The sequence below is a fragment of the Marmota marmota genome, unplaced genomic scaffold (assembly GCF_001458135.2).
Source record: "Marmota marmota marmota unplaced genomic scaffold, marMar, whole genome shotgun sequence".
NCBI lineage: Eukaryota > Metazoa > Chordata > Mammalia > Rodentia > Sciuridae > Marmota > Marmota marmota.
The window spans coordinates 3,228,757-3,253,382 of NW_025999891.1; the positions used below are offsets into that span (position 1 = coordinate 3,228,757).

At 36.7% G+C, this 24,626-nt stretch overlaps 1 protein-coding gene and 1 non-coding gene across 2 annotated transcripts in view; one reads left to right on the plus strand and one right to left on the minus strand.

Annotated features, from left to right (window-relative positions):
- Efcab5 (EF-hand calcium binding domain 5) overlaps window positions 1–24,626 on the minus strand; it is a 109,434-nt gene that overhangs the window by 20,601 nt on the left and 64,207 nt on the right. The window contains exons 9-15 of the mRNA XM_048793520.1: window positions 23,341–23,555; window positions 21,654–21,810; window positions 10,962–11,251; window positions 8,772–8,941; window positions 7,939–8,167; window positions 5,727–5,883; window positions 2,174–2,270 (exon numbers count right to left, since the gene is read on the minus strand). Of these exons, the coding sequence (XP_048649477.1) occupies window positions 2,174–2,270; window positions 5,727–5,883; window positions 7,939–8,167; window positions 8,772–8,941; window positions 10,962–11,251; window positions 21,654–21,810; window positions 23,341–23,555 (1,315 nt within the window). The remainder of the gene's footprint in view (window positions 1–2,173; window positions 2,271–5,726; window positions 5,884–7,938; window positions 8,168–8,771; window positions 8,942–10,961; window positions 11,252–21,653; window positions 21,811–23,340; window positions 23,556–24,626) is intronic.
- Window positions 18,768–18,871, plus strand: LOC125613743. Its single transcript, XR_007344311.1, has one exon. It is a non-coding gene; the product is annotated as a U6 spliceosomal RNA (small nuclear RNA).

Here is a 24,626-nt window from a genome sequence, read left to right on the forward strand (position 1 = left end):
GGTAAAACCCATGAGGGACTGAGGGAAGCAGCATAGGGAAGTGGCAGAGGCTAAGTACCAATGTGATTTCAGGTGAAGTCTAGCCTCAGCCTGATCCAAAGGGGTAAGATCTGGGAGGTGAATGTAGTAAAGAACTTGTCCCACCCTGAGGCAAGGGAAGGGTCTCTTGCATCTTTGTGCTCATCAGTCATTGGTTCTAAGCTGCTCTGGGGGTGAGGTAGCGGTTTGTGGTGGAAGAGTTTTCACAAAACTTTTTTTAAAAATATTTTTAGATGGAGATGGACACAATACCTTTATTTTATTCATTTATTTTTATGTGGTGCTGAGGATTGAACCCAGTGCCTTTCGCATATGAGGCAAGTGTTCCACCATTAAGCTACAACCTCAGCCCTTCACAGAATTCATGAGAATACCTCTAGGCAGGTGCTCCAATCACTGGAGGGCACTCCTCCAGGGAAAGTTACAATGTCAAGTGTTGCTTCCTGCAGCAGTATCCACAGAAGCTGGCAAAAGGCATATTGGGCATCTGGGCAGGGTATTCTTTAGCATCTATTTCAGTGAGAGACTGAGATTTTCATGGAAATACAGTGACTGCTTCTTTCTCTAGTGAATCATAGACACATTTTTCTCCATCTGCATTTGATGTTGGGCTTCCATTCCTTTAAATCATTTGTAAAAATGTTAGTTCTTTGTCTAGCCTCAAAAATCACATTTAATAGTTCAGAATATGAATCCAATAATGACAGGTAAGATTAGTCCTTCTGCCCGGTGCTGTGGTGTACGCCTCTAATCCCAGCAGCTCGAGAGGCTGAGATAAGAGTATTTCGAGTTCAAGGCCAGCCCCAGCAATTTAGCGAGGCACTAAGCAACTCAGTGAGGCCCTGTCTCTAAATAAAAATACAAAATTGGGCTGGGGATGTGGTTCACTGGTTGAGTGCCCCTGAGTTCAATTCCCAGTACCAATAAATAGATAGATAAATAAATAAATAAATAAGAAAGAAAAAAATTAGTCCTTCTGCTATTCCCATTCCTTGCTACTATTAAGCCATCACTTTTTATATTTGTGAAGACCACAGTAACGATGCATCTATCAAACTTTCCAGGCATATTAAGAAAGGCTGTAGGTCAATAGCATTCCTCCAAAGGCATATGCTCTGAGTTCTACACAGAATCCAGAATATGAGTCTAGGTGTTAAAAGGAATCTAGCAAAATGCTTGACTAACATAGGAATAACCATGTGGAAAAAAGCTTGAGACTAAATGAACATTCTGGCATGAGGCCAAATTAAAATTTAATTAACATGTATTTAAATATCAAATTAGCCTACTAGTCTGAGATGGGTTAATGCAGTCCGTCTCTTTTGTAATACATGTGTTCTCAGTTAAGATCTGTTTTGTATCTGTACAGATGAATAATGTTCCTTCCCTTCCATAGGTGACAGTCATTCTAAGTAATGTACAACCGGGGACCTATCTAATTTTCTAACTTTCCCTCTCTTCCCTTTCCTTCTTCCTGTTTTCTTTGAATAAAAAAATACACATTAAAAAATATACATTCACAATCTAGCTAACATTAACAGATGAGCTCTAATAAGTGATATGGAGGGATTATTCATAATCATGGGGGATAATGGATACAGTTATTATTCATAATCATTTTTTGTTGAATTCTGTACTTATAAGACAATCAGAAAATAAAATACTGTCCTGCTTTAAAATACACAATTTTGCAATTTTAATCTGGAATACCAACGAAATCTGTTTTAAAAAGCAGTTGATAGAAAAGGAGTTACTATGTCCCAGGGAGTCAAATGTTCTAAAAAAGTTTTCATTTAAAAGCCAACTGATGGAGAATAGATCAGTGGTTTCCAGGTTTAGGAATGGGTTGAAAGACTGATTTAGGAGTGTTAGAGTTGTTCTGTATCCTATTTGTGCTAATTATTATAAGAATATGTACATTATTAAAACTTGAAGAACTGTAAACAAAACAAATGAGTTTTGGTGTATGTAAATTTTAAAATAATAAATAATGAATGTAATAATAAAGAGTTATAATTTTATAATAATGAGGACTGAATATGCACTAATAAAGGGCAGAAGCTATGTCTTTCAGATCTACTATCATACCACTAGATTGTGTTCTGGTAATAAAGAAAACAGACACATTTCATACCTGAAGACACATGTTTTCCTGAAGGTAATAGGGGGATTTGTGTGGATTTCTGTTAGACCCAGCTTCCCTGTAACCATCATATTGCGTAAAACATAGTCTGAATCCTTGAAAAAAGGAAGAGATTTCATTAGAGTAGTAATTAGACCTCATATTCTCTTTAAAGCTTTTGGGGACCAATAAATGGAGAAAAATTAGGAAACTGTAGATGACCTCTAGCATTAAGGGCAGTGACATTTTATTTATTATTCAGCCCCTTACATGCCCCCTTTAAAAAATAACTCTTGGGGGCTGGGGATGTGGCTCAAGCGGTAGTGCGCTCGCCTGGCATGCGTGCGGCCCGGGTTCGATCCTCAGCACCACATACAAACAAAGATGTTGTGTCCGCCGATAACTAAAAAATAAATATTAAAATTCTCTCTCTCTTTAAAAAAATAAAATAAAATAAAAAATAACTCTTGGAATAAAAGAGAAACTCTAATAAGGGGATCCATAGTGGCTGTATGCTGAATTGTTCTTAGAAGATGAACAACAGCTTTGTGAAGTGAAACTTTTTCTTGATTCCACACTCCCTGACCTCAAATGTTCTACCAAACTCTAGATGAAAAATGTTTTCTACATTATACTTAGTGTCTTTGTTTGATTAGCACTGCCAAAACAGAATATCCCAGACTGGATAATTTATAAAGAAGAGAATTTTATTTTTTATAGTTTTGGAGGTTGACATCCAGTATCAAGGTGTCAGCATTTGGTTAAGCTCTTCTTCTGATGGAAGGCTTAGGGTGAGAGAGGGCTAGAGATCAAACTTGCAGCCTCCAAGTCCTTTAATAATCAGAATTAATCCATTTATGAGGGTGGAGAATCATGACCCAAACACCTTTCATTAAGCCTCACCTCCCTGCACAACAGGAACTTGTGATCCTCCTGCTTCAGCCTCCTGAGATTACAGGTCTGCACTAATATACCAAGAATCCTCTTTTTCTTTCTTTCTTTCTTTTTTTTTAAATTTATTTCTTACATACATGACAATAGTGGAGTGCATTACATTCATAATTATCCATTCACAGCACAATTTTTTGTAACTATGTATATAAAGTATGTTCACACCAAATTATGCCATTATACATAAGCTCTCTTTTTTTGCATAAAATTCTTAATACACCTTTATACCACCATTTATCATATCTCTGTTTGTATATAAGGTATGTTGACACCAAATTCACATCTTCAAACATGTTTTTTGTATAATGATGACCCTCTCCTTCTACCATCCTAGCTATTCCCCTTCTCCCTCCTTTTCCCTCCCACCCCTATTCCCTGTCTAGAGGTAATTTTCCTCCCATGCTCTCCCTCCCTACCTCACTTTGAGTCACCCCTCTTATATCAGAGAAAGCATTCGGCATTTGTTTTTTTGGGATTGGCTAACTTCACTTAGCATAATCTTCTCTAATGCCATCCATTTCCCTGAAAATGCCATGATCTTATTCTTTTTTAGTGCTAAGTAATACAGAATCTTCTTTTAAATTAAACAAACAACTCTCATTAAAGGGGCTGGAGTGGGGGTACAACACTTACCTAGCCTATTATGGGTTTGATCCCCAGCACTGCAAAACAAACAAATAAACAAACAACCCCAAACCTCCATAGATTCACATGTAACTGTTATTTCTTTGTCAAATAGGTGGCAATTTCCCCCCAGTTCATCATTAATAGCTTAATTTTATTTACTTATTTTGCAGCTCTGGGGATTGAAGCCAGGGCTTCAAGCATACTAGGCAAGTGCTCTACCATGAGATACATCCTCAGCCCTTTTTATTTATTTACTCTTTCTTTTGAGACTGGGTTTCTCTAAATTGCCCACGTTGGTCTAAAATCTGTGATCTCTCTGCCTCAGTCTCCTGAGTAGATGGGATCGTAGGTGTGTACCACCCTGCCTGGGAACACTCAGTTTTTTTTTTTTTTTGTACTGGGGATTAAATCTATGGGCACTTTATCACTGAACCATTTTTATTTTTTATTTATCTCACTTAAGTCACTTAGAGCCTTGCTAAATTGTTGAGGTTGGCCTGGAATCTTCAATTTTCCTGCCTCAGTCTCACAAGTTTCTGGGGCTGCAGGTGTGCATGCCTCCATACCTGGCAGCTCTGAGCTATTTTTAACATCAAAATCTAACCATAGCATCTTGTATCTAGGAGAAAATCCTAACTAGAGCCTTAGATAGGCTGATCTGGTCTCTGCCCTGCTGTGACTTCACTCAAACCCTGATTGCTGGTGGACCTCCTCTCACCTCACCTTTCAACATGATCTTCCCTGTTACCATGAAATAGCCCTGGGGATATACCATGACCTTTGAGACTTTGTCCTTGTTGTCACAATTCTGAGATTATACACCACGGAAGCCAAGTTTCTTGATGATTGCTCTGGGCCATTTTGGCCTTTTCCATGGTACCTACATATTATTTTCCTTAAGGTCCTGAATAGGTAATCCTGAATCCTCCCCAGACCTCCACACACTTTGGCCTCACTGGGGAAGTAGCCCATAAGATGGGATAGACTACTCCAGACCCAAGGACACTTCAAGGCTCCCACTTCCACTCCAAATCATCCCCCTCCCAAGAGCAGTTCTAACAATGAGGTATTCTCCACCTCATGGCATGGCTACCCTACCAAGAGCTATGTGATTCTACTTTTCTATGGCCAAGGCTTCATTAGTTTGCCCTAGCCACTGAGGGAGGAAGCCCAGACCTGGTAGGAAGGAAAGGAAAAAAAGAAGCCAGGAGGGAAGGACGATGTCTGTGGTAGGCCAGGCAAAGAACTGGGAGACAATCAAGATGAGGCCACCACGTGATCAGGCACACTGCAGAATCATTTAGCTTTTTTGAAAGGAAGATACCTTTCCATTCATTTTCATCATATAAAAAAATCCTTATGTTAACTGTAAAAATGTAAAGCAAACATCAAGAATTCATCATATTATAGGTGGGGAATGTAGCTCAGTATAAAGCACCTCTGGATTCAATCCCCAGTTCCAGTATATATATATATATATATATATATATATATCTCCACGATTCTAGTGGATATTGCCTATTTGGCCACCAGGACATATCTCAGGATGAGTCAAAAAGTTTTCTTTCTTGGGTTTTCCAAATTGGAGTTTTTTACTAGATGCTTTACTAGGCATCTGACTTGCCTTATGGAGAAAGCCCATCTTTTTCCAGAATGACAAAGCTAACATGCAGAGGGAAGCAAATGTGAGAAGTGGAAAGATAAAGAACATGATTGAGCCCTAATGCTATTGAATGACCTGGGTCTGGTCATGCTGGAAGCCACCTTGATGCCTACCTTTTCTTCATTTGGGTCACAGTCAATTCTCTCTTTTGTCCAAGGCAGTTTGAGATGGATTTCTGACACTCATAACCAAGGGTCTTGAGTTGGAGTCATAAGAAACAACTTTAGTTAGTCTTAATGGCTGACTAATATGGTTTTTAGATATTAGTAAAACATCAACATCTACTCTGTTACATCAAAGGGGTCTAACACTGCCAAGGCTTGCCTACCTGGTGTGGGCTAGGCTCAACAAAGTATGTAGTGATGGAGATGATATTGGATGTGACATTGAAGAGCCAGCCAATGCCAGTGATCACAATATGAAGGATATGTTCCCGGCTGTGAACGTAGTGGTAGGCAGTGCTAAAGACATTGGCAACACCCTGAAAGATAGAAAATTCAAATGACCTTTTCTTTTTTAAAAGAGTAAAATAAATAATTATTAATGCATCAATTTGATTATCTTAAATTAATGATAATCTACTTTCTACAAATTATTCATCAGTTCTCCAAAGGTAGTGCTCCTGATTCTACTTATAAAAAAAAAAGGATCACAAAGAAATCAAAGATGTATGGGCTGGAGATGTTAGTTCAGTGGTAGAGCACTTGCCTAGCATGCATGAGGCCCTTAGTCTGATTACCAACATCACACACACACACACACACACACACACAAACACACACACACACACAGTATAAAGAGAGACCTACTTAATATTTTATGCTTTGCTTTCTGATAATTACCCAGTGAAATTTATGATATGTACTGGTGGAGAACAGAGTCAGAAGACTCTAAATTAAGAAAAAAAATATTTAAAAGACAAGATTCTAGCCCTGGGCAGATGGGTAGGAACTGTCCTGACCCGATGCCAATACTAATGTTTGCACATGCCTATTGCCATCAAAGCAGCATTGTAGGATATGCTTGGTTCCAGGGTTTGCAATATGCTACATGACGTTTTCCTATAGGTATAAAGAGACTTTGATCCACAGAGAAGGGAGGGAAATCTACCAAATCCATCTGTGGTCTTGTTGTTGTAGAAAACTCTTAAGAACCACAAATTCTTCAAAGTTATATGCATTTACAAGTTAGGACTTAAGACATCTAAAAGTAACCCAGGACCCTTAATCTCCAAGGGCTAGAGAGTCTACTTATAATTTGTAATTCATTTGTACATGTTCAGTAATAATATGGCTCACCTACTGATAACTTCACAATCCTCCATGTCATTCTCATGTCAGATGAGAATGAATCTTATTATTAAAAAAGATGTCCAGAGAAAAAAAATTCTACCACTTTCTTCAGTTATCCACCTCATAAAGTGGAAAGAGAGAATGAAAAATAATGGTAAATGAACAGAGAGCCAAGGGCTTACAGGGCAACAAATGACAAGGGCAAAGTAAGTTCCTGACTTGCTGCTACATTCTACGGTCCTTGCCTCCATAAAGGATTTGAATTTTCCTTTATTGCAATTTCTATCCCTAAAATTATATCAAAATGCTTTAGAGGGCTGCAGTTATGGCTCAGAGGCAGAGCGCTCGCCTGGCATGTGTGAGTTTCTGGGTTTGATCCTCAGCACCACAGTGGTAGAGTGTTTGCCTAGCATGCACAAGGCACTGGGTTCAATCCCCACTACCACCAGCAAAAAAAAAAAAAAAAAAAGATTTCTAGCCTCACTTGCACAAGGCCCTGGGTTCAATCCCCATGCAACCCCATATATATCTATATCTATATCTATATCTATATCTATATCTATATCTATATATATATAATATACACACACACATACACATATATACATATAATATATAGTGTCTACCTATAACTAAAAAAATAAATATTTTTTTTAAAATGCTGTAGTATGCTCCAGTTATTCCATTGTCTTAAAAATGACTTTGTGTGTGTGTGAGTATGTGTGTGTGTGTGTGTGTGGTCTAACTTGAAAACATGAATATTTAAGAAATATTTTCTTTATTCTTTGTCCTCAAAAATTGTAACACTGAAATCAAGAGCTATTTGGATGCATATCATATTTAGCACATTTTGTAGAAAGAACAAAGGATTAGTTAATAAAACACAAATATACTCCTTTCAAAGTTTCATTCCTATTTTATGGGGTCTTAGTCAGTGATTTAATTGTTGGATTTCTGTTCCACAGCATCAAACTCTATTCCTATGATTAATGCATATAGTCCCCAAAAGGCTGAAGCATAGATGTACAACTGAGACTGAGAGTCCTTTTATAAGTAATGGGAGACCTTTCCAAAGTCTGACAAATATAGGGAATAGGAGCAAGCATGATAATATTGTTTATTAACAAGACTTTACTCTAGTAAAGATTTTCAGGTTTCACTTTTTAAGAAGTATAAAACAAGAGGCCTTTTTAAATATAGGAGAGGCAATCCTACCACTGCTCTTGAAGACTTCTATGACTTACCTGATAGAATCTGATCTCATGAGGTAAGAAGATGTTTATTTTGTGGGGATCTCTAAGTGTGTCAACTGCCAGGACCCCAAAGATCCTCATATATGCATCATGCAGAGGCAGAGCCAGTAATGACCCATTTCGATCATTCTTATTGCGGGAATGGTTCCAGAAGATGATGTTCCCATGGTACTGTACTTGGGGGACATGGACTGGCTTCCCTTCATCCACTACTGAAAAGCTTAAGAAAAGGGACATCAAGATAGGAATAAGACAGGAGGAGGATTTAGTAAATCACTGAGGTAACTAGATCAATTCTCTATCTACAATTATGGGCATTTATATGTAAGGGCACTGGATTCAAATAAGATTACCAGTTTAGAGGGTCTGATTTGAGGGAAGGACTTAAAAGACAATCTTAGATCTTGCCAGAGAAAATATATATAAACTGAATTAAGGAGACATAATTTATTGAGCTGATACCGTGAAACAGAGTCCCTAGGTGGGGAATCATTGCCAAAGAGTAAGCTCTAGAATTAATCAACTAAAACCATTAAAAACTGGAAACATTAGGGGCTGGGGCTGGGGCTCAGCGGTAGCACACTTGTCTGGCATGTGTGAGGCACTGGGTTCGATTCTCAGCACCACATGTTAATAAATAAAATAAAGGTCTATCAACAATTAAAAAAATATTTTTAAAAAAAACTGGAAACATCAGTTCCCACTCTAGAAGCCTGGTAACTTGAGACATTTCTCTCTGGAGCAACTCACTAGGATTTGGAGGTGCTAGTTTGTTGTTGTTGTTGTTTAGGAAGATAAAACCAATCACTTCAAGGAGTTCTCACCTGATTCCTTCCATGTCCCGGTAAAGTACTCTGTTTAGTACGAATGAAGCGTCATCTAGGGTACAAGCCACATTTCTCAGTAGAACAGACCCTCGATCAGGCAGTAGTTCATTTTCTTCTAAGAGGGAGATGTGAGCACTAATCTTCTTATTTCCATGAGTTTCAGCATCCTGTGGCACAACATTTCTGAAAATGTATTTACCAACAGCCACAGAACTCCCCTAATCCCTTCACCACCCAGTTTGTGAACATGGCACAAATAATTTCATTTTATTGAGTACATGATGCAGGTACTATCATTCATGGGCAGTGGGGAAAAGGCTGACACCACAAATGACCTCCAAAACTGAGTTTTCATGCGTGGAATAGATTTTTTTTTCTAAAGCCAACTAAACTGCTTTACTGAAAACAAAATCAAAGCAAAACCAAACCTCTCAAGTCTAATCAAATTAAAGGTTTAAAACTTAAATCCTTTCGAACTATTGTCATATTTTCTGGGCTTCAGTTAAAAGTACTGGTTTTAGAGAGCTGCAGCAAGAAGATCCCTTCATTTCATTCATATCTCTTGGCCATCTAAATATGTGAAATTGAAAAAAAATGCTTCCAAGGAATTATTAACACAATTTACATATTTGATGCCATTTCAGGAAAAGGTTTCTTGGAGCCTGAGGGTTCAGACTTTCTGCATTTACTATTTCTAATTAAAATAATTAAAAATCTCTATATAAAAAATTAAATTATTAACAGTATTATGTGATAACACACATTGAATATATTCATAAAGTGGGGACATAAGAGACACTTTCCTTGATATTTGTCTCTTCTATTTATTTAGGTTTGTGTTTCATACTTTATTTTTCTTCTGCTTTTCTTCCTTTTTTCCACATGTAAGTTATGTGGAGTAATTAACAAATATAAAATAAGATTTTTCTTAGGGTAACACAGATCTCTAAAGCAAGTTGGAGCAATGCCTCCTTTTCTTGAGTGGACTCCTAGTCCTAATTTCACCATTGCCAACAACATGGGAAAATTCAGCCATTCAGGAGATGATTCCAATTGTGTGTGTGTGTGTGTGTGTGTGTGTGTGTGTGAAATGTATAAAATGATGATGATGACTGGCCCAGGTCTCCTGTATCACTGAAATCTGGGATATACGTAAAAAATAGCTGTGATGTTTCTGCTTAAGAGAAGTAGCAATCTGGGAGTTTCTGAAGAGGTGCAAGGCTGTGGGCAATGGTTCTACAGGGCCATGTGTTTTAAGTGACAGGATTCTAATAGTCTCAGCTTGCTGCTAGGCAGTACTATGAAATATTGTGTAATGTTGGAATCTACTTTATGATGAGTTTATGGCTTAAATAGTTCTTTTTTTTATGGATATATAGTTCCCTGGACATCATGTAAGGAAAATATAGCTTGAACTGTTTGCACATCTCTTTTCTGGTGTTTTTTTCAGTATCAGTCCATTGTCTATTCTTGGCTTATTTATTAGACTTTTAGCACAAATGAAATTAGAAATCCCAAGACTTCTTTTTCATATCTTTTCTTTACACCTTTTTCTCTGCTTCTTTCTTACCCACCACCCATAATCTCAGTGGCATCTCATCTGGGCTTTGGGTCATTTGTAATGTATTAGAATCAAGTGCTCCTTCCACGCAACCATTGGATATCACCCACTGTGAGAAAATTCTTTTCCCCTCCCTTCCTTTTTTTTTTTTTTCTTTTTTGTAGTACTAGGGATGGGACACAAGGGTACTCTACCACTGAGCACATCCCCCCCCCCCTTTTCTTTTTACATTTTGAGACAGGGTCTTGCTAAGTTGCCCAGGCTGGCCTTGAACTTGCAATCCTCCTGCCTCAGCCTCGCAAATCACTGGGATTACAGGCATGCACCACTGTGCCCAGCTCAGAAATTTTTTCTCTTTTAGATCATTTTAGAAAACATACCTGGAATTAGATAGAGGGGAGTGAAGGACAGGGAGGGGTACAGGGGTAGAAATGATAGTAGAATGAATAGGACGTTATTACCCTATGTTGCATATATGATTACGACCTGTGTAACTGTACATCATGTACACCCAGAAGAACGAGAGGTTATACTCCATTTATGTATGATGTGTCAGAATGCATTCTACTGTTATGAATACTGATTAGAACAAATAAAAATAAATAAATATAAAAAAAGAAAAATACCTGGGTGAGGGTCTTAAAGGTCTCAGTGTATACTGGCTCCACAGACACTCCACTTGTCTCTGCAGCATGTTGGATTTGGTGCAGCCATTTTCGTCTTGCACAATTCCTAAGACCCTCAGTATGGCTCCTCTTTAAAGAATTCATCAGAAATTCCACAATACTTTCCATAACTTGATCTTCATTGCCCCTGAGTTCAGATACTACTAATTCTATGTATTTCTGAAATTGTTTTGAAGACAACTTTACTTCATGTCCATGGTATGACTTTGGAAACTGGAAGTGTAGTTTAGCTAAAAGACACAAACGCAAAACCAAGAACTAATCAACAGTGTATTCATCTACTGGGAAAATTTTCTTTCTCCCAAGCCCTTAACAACTACTCTCTGTGGAAAATCAAGTATATCAAAGGCATCTCTGAGATCAGAGGAATATTTCTCAGGTATTTCCTATACTAAATTTACTAAGACATCTATATCATCTTCTCTTGGTTTTGGTTTGTTTTAATTCTACTCCTTAGCTGGAAAACTCCCAGAGTCTACTTTGATTCCTCCCTACATTTACAATAAACAGCTTAATTTTATCCATTAAAATTATTAAAATTATAATAATTTTATTCTTTGGCAATGTATCTTGTGGCCACTCCTTTCATTTCTATTTTCGTACCCCCACACCAGCTTTTATCACTTTATAATTGACTGGTCATTACTAAAATACTCAATATGCGTTTGTAAAATTAAATTAAAATGGAGTATGCATTATTCAATTCTCTGGTTCAAAGTCCTGCCATATTTCAATCTAATCTATTTCCAATAAAATCTGCTCCTAATACCATATAGTAGTTATTTGCTCTAGTACCTTCATTCTATTCATGGTCCCTAACCATGCTTTGCATACTTCTGTATCCATACTCTTTAATTTTTTAAATTGTGCAATGATGAATCTACTATCAAACTTGAATATGACCAGTTACTTACATTTTCCACTCTGTTCTGCCCTATTCCATCCTCTCCCTCCACCGTTACCAACCCGAAATTTGGTTTTATCTTTCCCTTCCCTTTTGTTTTTCCAATAGTGTTAGAGTTATACAATAATATATGTGTTACATGAATATGTCTAAACAATATGTGGTTTAGGTTTGACTTTTTAAACTTTAGAAAGAGGTTTTCAAGTCATATGCAGTTTTCTGGGACTTGCTTTTTTATCCAACATTATGCAACTGTACCCATCTACGTGTTCCTGTAGCTGTGATTCATTCATTTTCATCATTGTACGCCATCACATGAGTGTATTATCATTGATTATTTATTCTCCTGGAAATAGATGTTTAGGTTGTTTTCAATATTTTGTTCTTGGTACTAGCACTTTGAGCATTTTTATACATGTCTTCTGGTTTGTGTTTGCAAATTTTTTTGACATTTCTTATAAGTTAACATTATAAGGTAGCTACCCCTTCCCTTTAAAGTATAGTCCTAAGTCTCTCCTTCCTTGTAAAGTCTTCTAGTGTGATTTCTCCTTCCCATGAAAGACAATAGCATTTATTCTATGTCATTTATTTGACAATTATCAAATACTACTGGGAACTTATAGTCATTTTATCATATGCAGTGAGCTTCTCATTTCTGTAGTTGGACACTCATTGATTTTTGTTTTTTAGCTTCCACTCATCTTTGTCTTGGTAGTTCTCTCCAGTTTTGCCACCACTCCACTCCCATTTCAGTTTATGTGTTTGAATTGGATTCCACTCATAGTTCTACAGATTGAGTATGCATCTTAGACTTATGCCTGGGTGGTTGATTTAGTACAAGATTTATGCAGAATCATTAGGAAGAGGACACTTTCTATTTTATTTCTACTGAGTTTGAATGAATGTGTGAGGATGGACCTGGTCACCACAAATGGAGAGGTTTTATGACAATGGAGATAAAACAGAAGAGAGCAGGGGCTGGGCTGAAAACAAGAGAAAGAGAAAGAACCAGATACCTAACCTAATGTCATTATTTGAACTCCCAAACCTAGTTGTGTCCTGAAGTAGTTCTGAACTTTACCATTGCATGAACAAATTTCTTTTTTTCATTGATGCATTATAATTATACTATTTTGGGATTCTTTATGCCATGTTCATACATGCAAATAACATAGTTTGATTAAATTTCTTTTTTTCTTAAGTGTTTTGGATTGTACTTTCTATTATTTGAACCCAAAGGATCCTAAGTGACAGCCTCCTATTAGGCTTAAAGTGCTTTATGGTCTCCTCCTCCTCCTCCTCCTCCTCCTCCTTATTATTATTATTATATTCCTTTCTTTTCTTGAGCATTTTGGTTCTAAAGCCACTGGTGGGCCAGAGCAAGGTAAGTAACCCCTCCCGGTCAAGAAGCAGGTCAGGGTATTGGAGTCCAAATGTGTTGAGGAGGTCATCTGTGCAGAGGTGGCTTAGCATGGATTGTCAGAGTGTGAGCAGGGTGCAGAAGGCATGCATATGGAAGGGCAACTTACAACCAATGTGGGTGAAGAGGATAGTTCAACAGAGAGGTGGTTTAGGTTGGGGAACCAAAGCCCCATGTGGATGTTTAATCCTGACCAGAATGAAAAGGACATGCAAATAGAGGGAACAGTGTTAATATAAAATGACCAAGCCACTGGGTGCAAATTTCACAGATCAGCAAAGCCTTTATTCAGCAGTGGAATCATGCATTTGGTGGACCCTCTTTCCTGATGGAACATGAGCCACAGGCCCAAGGAGGAATCTGTGCTTATATATGTTACACTGAGAAATGACTTAATTATTGACAAAGTGTGTCAGTTCAGGCACTCAGGGAACAAGTTGTTTTAGAATTTGAAATTTGCTTTTACTGGGCAATATTTTTACTTGGGGAAGAATAGAAGGTCTGGGGTCAGCATTCAGTACTTATCTCTTTCCCTTCAGGGTCCCATTGTACTGTCACTAGGAAAGGATTTATTTGGGGAAGGATCAATGCTTTGGCTTCTCCCCAGAGACTGCCATTTTAGGCTTGATAGATATCTCCTTCCCAGGGATTGTCTTAACACTGGATGATATTTGCTTCCTTCCCAGGGATTGTACTGTAACTGGGAACTCCTTGTTATCAGTGTGTTGCCTTCTTCCTCACTCCCTCTTCCCAGGCCACACTATTTTGGGGTTTATAATTTTTCCATATCTTACAGACAGCTTGGCCTGGGGAAATCATAATCTAAACAGGATGAAGCAGATGTCAGTGTGGAAGAGAAGTCCAACATGCAGAACTGGCCCAAGTCCAGCATTGGGAGCCAGAATCTGAATACACTAAATGGACTGAGGAAGGTTTGAAAACTGCCTTGTCATAGAGCATCAGAATCTAAGGAATATCCACATTCCAAGATCACCACTTGGAGAAGGGAATCTCATGTGGAATGTCAACACCCCGAGTGAAGCATGAGGGAAGGGTAGTGTAGTATAGTGTCCTTAAGTGATGTAAGAAAGAAGACATAAAGGGTTGGGGTTGTAGCTCAGTGGTAGAGTGCTTGCTAGCACCTGTGAGACACTGAATTCGATCCTCAGCACCACAAAAAAATAAACAAATAAAGATATTGTGTCCATCTACAATTTTAAAAATATTTTTTAAATGATTTCAAATATACAAGGACATAAGAGCGGGAGAGAGGACAGCAGCAGTGATTGAAGATTCGTTCCATGTAGAACTAATAGACTGATGGGTCAAATAAATAAATATACCCAGGATAACATGAGCCAAAGTAGGGAGCTTCAAAAATGGAAAGGGGAAAACTAGAATGAATCCTGTTGTGTTAGATTAGACTTGGAGATATTGGTATGAACTCATGATTTTTAATATTAATAGATGAAATAGAAGCACAGGTGTGAATGTTTTTGTACACACATGCATGTGCATGTGCAAACACACATACAAACAAATCCCCTCCCTCTGTTCACTAAGAAACGTGGGAACAGAGACTTCTGAACAATGAGCATACGTAGAATTCAGATTTTGGCTTTTAAATACTACTTCCCATTAAAAGAAACCAGGATTTTCTGAGGAAATGGATTATCCCTCAGTATAAGAGGGATCTAGAAGATGTCAGTATAGTAGAAATCAAGGTAGTGTGTTAAGAATGCTGGAAACAATATTGGCAAATGTATACTGTTACATTGTGTACATGTACAAATATATAACAACAAATCCCCACAAGTATGTACAACTATAAGGCACCAATTAAAACATGGAAAAAAAAAGAATGATGGAAACACATTAAAAGAACAAAGGAGCCAGGCATGGTGGTACACTCCTGTAATCCCTGCAACTCAGGAGCCTGAGGCAGGAGGATCCCGAGTTCAAAGCTAGCGAGGCCCTAAGTAACTTGGCAAGATCCTGTCTTAAAATGGTTGGCGGGGGTGGGGGGGGAGCGCTGGGGTTGTGGCTCAGCAGTAGAGTACTTGCCTATCACCTGCAAGACATTGGGTTCAATCTTCGGCACCACATAAAAATAAATAAATAAAATAAAGGTATTGTGCCCAACTATGACTTAAAAAATTATATATATATATGTGTATATATATATATATATATATATATATATATATATAAAGGGGGGGTTGATGTTGTGTGGCTCAGTGGTTAAGCGCCCCTGAGTTCAATCCCCAGTACCAAAAAAAAAAAAACAGAGGAAACTATATGACAGCTCCTTATAAAACTAAAAATATGTACCCTATGGTCCAGAAATTCTACTCCTGTATATTTATTAATAAGAAATAAACACATATATCCACATAAAGATTAGTATAAGATTGTTTGGAGCAGCTTTATTCATAATAGTCAAGAACAAGAAACAACCCAAGTGTTTAGAGACCAGATAAACAAACATGGTATATTCATACAGTGGAATACTATTCAGCAATAAATAGAAGCAAAATTCTAATATATGCAACAACCTGTAACCATCTCAAGGAAAATTATGCTGAGTGAAGGAAACCTTACAAAAAAGAGTATATATTGTATGACTTCATTTTTATGTAGTTTTAGAAGAGTTAAAACTATGGTAGAAAAAAAGAGAAGAGGGGTTGCCTTGGGGATTAGATGGTGGGATTGAATGGGAAAGTTTTTTTGTTCTTGATGCAAGCATGGAGTACTCAGGTCATGTATTTGCCAAAACTCATTGTACACTTAAAATTTATGCATCTAATTTTATGAAAATTTTACCTCAAAAGAAAAAAAGCTTTTAACAAACACTCCAATTAATGATACGCATGCTGGAGTAATTAGTGAGAAGTATATAATATACTTTGAAATGCATAAAAATAACAGAGATAGATGGAAAAACAGATGGAGGCAGATAGATAATAAGAAAGGGTAGTAAAATGGTAATGGTAGAATCCAGGTGGTCTACAGATGCCTCGCCATAAAATTCCTCAGTTTTGCTGAATGTTTGAAATTTTTCCTTATAAAATTTTGGGAGTGGGAAAGGGAAGACACAGGAGTCAGATAAAAGGACTTCCCTTTGTTTAAATTTGGGACAATAGACAAACTCTAGATAGGGCAGAGGGGTTGGAGAGGAAGGGTAAGGAGGCATGGGTTTAGAAATAATGATGGAACATGATGATCATTATTATCCAAAGTACATGTATGAAGACATAAATTTGTGTGAATATACTTTGTATACAACCAGAGATATGAAAATTGTGTTCTATATGTATAATAAGAATTGTAATGCATTTTGCTGTCACATATAAATAAAAATAAATAAATAAATGATTTTTAAAAACTGTATTATGTAAGCCTGAAAAAAAAATATGTTCACCAAGGAGATTCTGCAGAAATAAAGTAACTGTGCACATAACTGAAAAAATAAATAAATTTGGGACAATATTAGCATCAAAACAAATAATGATAGTTTTGGATTATAACCCACTGAATAAAATAGGAAGCCACTATATACTGCTATAAATGAATAAATGAAAAGTTTGACAAAAAATGGAAGGACTACTTACATAGTTTCAAAGCACATTCATAAAATACTTATTAGTTTCAAAGGGAATAAGAGTGACTTTAGAGTGGAGGGACCTGTTTAGAAAGCATCTCAATAAACTGGTCAAAGTTATCATGGGACTTCTGATATCATTCAACAAAAACAGCATTGATTACACAATATATTTCTGCTGAAGATCAATAACCTGAATTTAAGCAAGAGGAAACATTAGACAAATGTAAATAAAGGACTTCCTAAAAACAAGTCTACAATCTTTCAAAGTGTCAAGGTCATGAAAATCAAGGAACAGAGGAGTTTCCTATTGATTCCTTATTCCAGAGTTCTAAAGCAAAGAAATTGTCATTTTACAACACCTACTTGCCCAGTTTTTAGTTTCTTAAAACAAAACAAAACAAAAAAACCACTTTGTGTGCTTTTCAATGAGACTTTTAAATAATGTTCAAGATTTCGGGATAGAGTAGAGGAAAGGGACTACTGGGAGGGAGAAGAGGGAAAGGGAAAATTTTGGGAAAGGATACTGGCCAAATTAAATTATTACACTGTGTGTATGTAAGAATATATAACAATGAATCCCACCATTGCATACAAGTATAATGCACCCATAAAAATATGGGGAAAAAAGATTTCTGGAATTTGGTAACAGAATGTATTACCAAAATGTTTTAGTTTAACCAGTTGTTATGGCACATGTGCCTGTAGTTCCAGTTACTCAGGACATTGAGGTAAGCTGGGCACAGTGGTACACTCCTGTAATCCCAGTAACTAAGGATCAAAAGTTCAAAGCCAGCCTTGGCAATTTAGCAAGACCCTGTCTCAAAATAAAAATTAAAAAGGGATGGGATATGGCTCAGTGGTAACGTCTCTGGGTTCAATACTTAGTATCAAAAGAGAGAGAGAGAGAGAGAGAGAATAAAATCCATGTCTTTGGAGTATTGTAAACCTGATAATAAATATTTATATATATATATATATATATATATATATATATCATCTTTAATTCCTACAGTTCACCAGGGAAGTAGGAATTAGCCTCATTCTCTAAAAAGAGGAAAAGGATACTGAAAGAGACAATAGCACTAATTAGGAAGAGAATGTATTCAAACTAAAGATCTAACTAAAGTCCAAGGGTTTTTATTGTTGTTATGTTTTTGTACTTGGGATTGAGTCCAAGCATACTTTACCACTGAGCAACACCTCCAGTACTTTTTTTATTTTTAATTTTAAGACAGGGTCTCATTTCGCTAAATTGCTGAGGCTGGCCGTAAATTTGCTATCTCCTGACTCAGCCTCCTGAGTTGCTGCCACAGCACTTGGATAAAACCGAAGTTTTAAGTTTTAATCTTTTCTCAAAGCTTCCTTCCTCTGCGCTGTACCAGGTGTAATTCCATTTCTCTCTTTTGAGTTCATGGCTAAAGAGGCTAAGATTGATCAAATTCATAGGACATGATCATATTTTTCCTGAAAGAAAAAAAGTTTACCATAATATGCTGAGAATCCTATGAAAAATTAATGTGACTGAATATGTATCAACATATTGTGTAGCAAGAACTTGTCTCAAAAAGGTTTTAGTTTTAAGAGTTAAATGTCTTATTTAAATAGAAATTTAAATATTAAAGCAAATCTTATAATTTAAATAGAAAACGAAAGGACATAGCCAACAGCATTAACAGTTATTCCATGGAAAATAATGGGGTAAGAGTGATCTATTTCATTAAATTCTATGGTATAGACAAGTCACATGTTCTATGGCTTTTTATTTGTGATATTTCTGCTCAAAAGATTAGGCTGTATTAGATAGAAATAAAAAGGGGAGTGCTTGCTTCAGCAGCACATTTACTAAAATTGAACCGATACACAGATTAGCATGGCCCCTGCGCAAGGATGACATGCAAATTCATGAAGCATTCCATATTTTTATTTTATTTACATCTATATTTTAATTAATAATTAATTAATTTTATTGGTTCTTTTTAGTTATACATGGCAATAGAATATACTATGACATAATTATATAAAGCATGGAATTTGTTCTAATTCAGTCCCCAGTATTGCCCCCTCCCCTTCTTTCCTCCCACTCCTTCCCTTCCCCTTTCCCTCCACCCCCTACATTAAAATCTCAATGAGAGAAAAAAAAAAGGGGGGGGGCAGCAGGGTGTGGTGGCCAGGCCTATAATCCCAGAGGCTCAGGAGGCCAAGGCAGGAGGATCCACTTCAAAGCCAACCTCAGCAAAAGTGAGGTGCTAAGCAACTCAGTGAGACCCTGTCTCTAAAAATAATACAAAATAGGGCTGGGGAAGTGGCTCAGTGGTCGAGTATCCCTGAGTTCAATCCCCAGTACCCTCTGCCAAAAAAAAAAAAAAAAAGGGGGGGAATGACAACCTAAAATTTCAAGTTTCTCTTTCTATATATCAAACTTCCATTTTGAGAGCACCAACAGAAACATTTCTACAAACTTCTAACCCTGTGACTTTATGATATTTAAATCCCAATTTTTAGAGGAGAATTTCAAGTTTAAGGCCAATCTCAGCAACTTAGTGAGGCCTTCAGCAATTTAGCAAGTCTCTTGTCTCAAAATAAAAATAAAAAAGGAGTGTGGATATAGTTTAGTGCCCTTAGGTTCAATCCTCAGTACCAAAAGTTAAAACAAACCTGTTTTTTTTTTTGGTACTGGGGCTCTTAACCACGGACTCACATCTCTAGACTTTTTTTTTTTTTTTCCCAGAGACAGGGTCTTAATAAATTGCTGATGCTGGCTTTGAATTTGCGATCCTTCTGCCTAAGTCTCCCAAGCCTCTGGGATTATAGGCATGTGTAACCGCACTCAGCAACTCAATTTTTAATCTTGGACACAGAAGAAATAAGAAGAGCGGAACAAAACAATAAACAAACAAAAGAACTGTTTGAAGATTTGCCAATAATTTGTCAGTCAATACTCAAATTTAGAATTTTCTTTCTTTTTAGAGAGTAGAAGCTAACTCTTCTATACTGCCGCCAGGTCAACAGCTATTTCTGACCAAGTGACTATCAATCTGTGTTTATTGAGAATCATTTTGTATAAGTCTGCCCTTAGAGAGAATTAATGGTTATTTATTCATACTTTCAAACATTTTCATTTGGCAGCATATTCTGCCTCCTCATTTCTTTCTCATTTGCTGGGCTTTACGTTTTGTGCTTTTATCTATCCCAAGTGCTGTGTTTCAGTTATATGTAATTCCATATAATCCAATATATGGAATTCACTTATAACATTATTTTTAGATCCCTTAATTCTAAATTCATCATTTCTCTTATGAAGTCACAAAATACATGCATTTTTTATTTTGACCTGAATTTGTACAGTCCCATTATAAGTGTTTTTTCTAATTAAGGATGGAAAATGATATTTCATTTGCAATTGGGAAAAATCCAGTAAAAGGATATTCACTTAAAAAATGGCTAAGATCTTTATTAAAAATTTGATAAGAAAAAATTTTTAAAAATTCATCATGGCTCACTCTTTCACTTTACAAACAAAGAAATTTGAGTCTATGGAGGTTAAGTTACAGGCCCAGGTTCACAGGACCCGTTAGTGAAGACCCAATATTGGAACCCAGCCACCCTAACTGATGTATAGGGTTCTCTGTAGAGTATGGTTCTATGCTATGAAATTCGCCAATCTTATAAGTAGGAACCACCTCATTGTGCTCTTTTTTAATATTTATTTTTTAGTTATAGGTGACACAATATTTTTATGTGATGCTGAGGATCGAACTCAGTGCTTCACACAGGTAGAGTGAGGCTCTATCTCTGAGCCACAACTCCAGCCCTTCATTATGTCTTCTGAAATTTCATTAAGTATGCTATGTAAATAGAAATTTAAATATTAAGGCAAATCTTGTCATTTAAATGGAAAATTAAAGTGCATAGACAACTCTCTGGGCATAGTCTTAGACAAGCAGTGCGGTGTAATTTAAAGTTTGCAGACTGAAGAGAACATGACAATTGATAAACTTTAGGCACATTTGAAGATCAACAATGTAAGGATGTTTTGGAAAGGGTTGAAGAACTTAAACAGCCCATGCACTATACACTTTAAAGATTGGAAATATGGTATACAAAAGTCAACAGATAGACCTTTAAAGCCAGTAAAAAGCAAAATCATTTAAACTGGGATCTAATGAAGAAAGGAATTTATCATACTGGAATAAGAATTTTAGTAGGTTTTGATTGGGAAGTAATGATTAGAAGGGGAAAATATAATAAAGGAGAAAAAAAAGTCATTAAGGAGAGGAAGTTAGTAAATTGAAGAGAAATTTGTAAACCAGTCAGACTTGAGAGAACAGTTCAGACCTTGTGAAGACAAAGAGAGAAAAATAAGAGAAATCAGGCAGAGCTGTAGCATGGTTTGGATTCTCTTAACCTCAAGGGAGGGTATTCAGGTCCACAGAAGGAATCTATGTAGAATTAAGGTTTTGGACACAGCACTCTGATCCACTTCTGATCATGCTGACAAATACATGAGGGGTCCAATTTCTCTACATTCTTGCCAAGACCTATTTTTCCATTTTTCAAATGATAGCCACATTAATAAGTATGAAGCAGTACCTGATGGTTTTGACTAAATCAATGTTTGGTTTTTAACTGTATATTTGTCATAGTACTGGGAAACTTGAAGCCAAGTTGTGCCACAACTTAAACAAGAACATTCTTATATTTTACCTTTCTTCATACATTCTTTTTCCATTCCCTCCTTGTATGTGTACAAGAGTTCATCAACTTCTCTCAGATCCAGGAAGCCTGAGCCATCACTGTCCCACTTCTGAAAGAGGGCTTCTAGAAGAAGCTCCCGGCGGACTCGGAAAGCCTTTTGTCTAACCTGGGATACAAACAGGTTAACAAGGTACAGAAGACATGATGTTAACTGTGCTAGCTGGCATCCTGTGTTTATACCAAATAATTGCAGTATCTTTTATAAAAACAGCTTATTTGGGGGTTAACCATGATATTAATGGAAAATGCAGTTATTAATTTTAACCTCTTTAATGTCTTAAGGTTTCACCTTAAGACCAAAACCACTCAGGCATTCTCTGGACTCAAGCATATTACCTTAGAAAGGATACTGTACTTCTTAAGAATCTTGTATTATTCCTTCCCACATCTTCCCTGGTCATTATAAAATACGATAAACATGGGCTGGGGTGGTGGCTCAGTGGTAGAGTGCTTGCCTGGCATATGTGAGGCACTGGGCTCGATTCTCAGCACCGTATATAAATAAATGAATAAAATAAAGGTCCATCAACATCAAAAAAAATTTTAAATATGATAAACACATGGGATGTTCTCACTGGATTCCTAGGGATATTCTGTAGGGAAAGGGAGTGTTGAAATAACTAAAAAATGGCTGTTTTAAAAATTCTCTTTCTTCCTTTCTTTTTCTTTTGGTACTGGGGATTGAACCCAGGGTCACTTAATCACAGAGCCACATTCCCAGCTCTTTTATTTTTTTATTTTGAGACAGGGTCTTGCTAAAGTAATTAGGGCATCTCCAAGTTGCTGAGGTTGGCCTTGAACTTATGATCCTCCTGCCGCAGACTCTCAAGTTGCTGGGTTTACAGGTGTGTGCCACTGTGCTCTGCCCAAAATTCTTTTCTATATTAATTTTGATGGCATTAATTTTATTTAACTGTATGTTTTTACACTATTTTAATTATATTAATTAGATCATAAATTGAGTTCATATACGGATATATTTAATTGCAAAAAAGAGAGTGAATATATACCTTTTGTTTTAAGTGGTGGGGAATTGCAGTTGAGGAGGCAAAAAGGAAATCAACTCTGGAATCAGGCTGAGAAAACTCATAAGGCTGATGAAATTACTGAATAAGTTTGGTGAAATGAGTCACATGTTTCACATATGAGAACATAAGTTATTTATATTGGATGACGCATATGCATTTATTTACCACCCAAGAAAGTACTAAGTTCCTAGGAAATATGTGTTACTTGAGCGCCCAAGAATAAAAACACATATTCAAGCCATAATCATACCCTTAGGTATGTGCATTTGTAAACGCACTCACAGAGCAGATGGTGCACACGTACATCTTCACACATACACACATTTACTCAAGTTTCAGAGAAGGAAAAAACAAAGCTATATTATAAACCATCTCCTGCCAGGAGTAATCATGTTATTTTAGGGGAATGAATTCTCTGGAGGATGATCTTAGAGCATTCACCAATAAAACAAGATATTTAATGGCTATGCTTATGAAATAAAATGATAAATTTGGACATACTTTTTTTTTTTTTTTTTTAAGGAGAGTGACATGGGGAGCAACTGAAATTGAGAAATTTGCTTATAATAGTGACCTCACTTGTTTCATCGATAAGTAATATTACCCACCTGTTCTAAGGCACTCATTTTCTCTTCTTTTGTTTCAAAATAGCCCCTCTTAAAAAATGAAATGAGGCTCTCGCTGACACTCAAGGGGGCATCTTCACCAACAAATGTCTCTAGGAGCTGCACAAACTGGAGCAGATTGAAGGAAACTCCATTGAAGGCACTCCTCCCTCTTATTTCCTTGTAAGACTGAATATTTCTGATAATCGGGTGTAGGTCTATGAAGCAGTAAACAGATACCAAGCAGTTAAGTGAATGATTCTCTCAAATCTTATGGAAAATAAATGACTATCTATTGTAACAGACATCTGCTATTGTTTTGATTTGTTTTATTCTGGTGCTGGGAATTGGACCTAAAGTCTAATGCATGCTAAGTTGTGCTCTCCCACTGAACTAAATCCCCAGCTATAATATCTACTATTTTTGCCTGTCAGGAATCTATGCTCCCTTTATGAGGACAGCATCCATCTTTTTTCCTTGGGAAAACATTTCTCCTCCACTGTCAGTTCTGAGGAATCTGGTGGTACTATGCATCCACACCCTTGTTCCATGGATATGTATAAGAGGTCTGGCCAATGATTTATATTGATAGCAATGTAATCCACTACAGGCCAATGAGAATTAGCTCCAGGACTTTCAGGAGAACCATTGGGCAAGAATCATTCTTTTTGTATTCTGATTGCTGAACCAGTAGGATGTAAGTTTAGAGATGCTCTGTGGCCAATTTTCTACAATATGGAGAAAACTGCCTAAAATTGAAAGTGACAGAAAGACATTGAGACAGAGAGACATTGTCTGGTATTGTTGAATCCAGTTGTATCTGAAGACAGTTACATGCTGGACTCCCAAATTAAATAAATTAGTAAATACCACCACTAAAACTCCTCCCACTAAGAATGGTAACTAAGGTATTCATCTTGAAGCTTAATGTTACAACATGAAGTAACATTACATTAAGTAACAAAATGTCAGTCCAGAGACTTATGTTTGATTTATTCATGCATGCCTTAAACCTTCTATATGAGACTTGAAATAACTAAAAACGATCACCCATGCAAATTTTTAAAAAATATTCTTAGTTGTAGATGAACACAATACCTTTATTTTATTTTTTATATTTATGTGGTATTGAAGATCAAACCCAGTGCCTCACATGTACTAGGCAAGCACTGTACCACTGAGCCACAACCATAGCTCCATCCATGCAAGTTTTAAAAAACACTAAAGTAAAACTGACATAAAGACTAGAAAGAAAAATATTAACTTTGGACCATAAGAGCTGACCAATA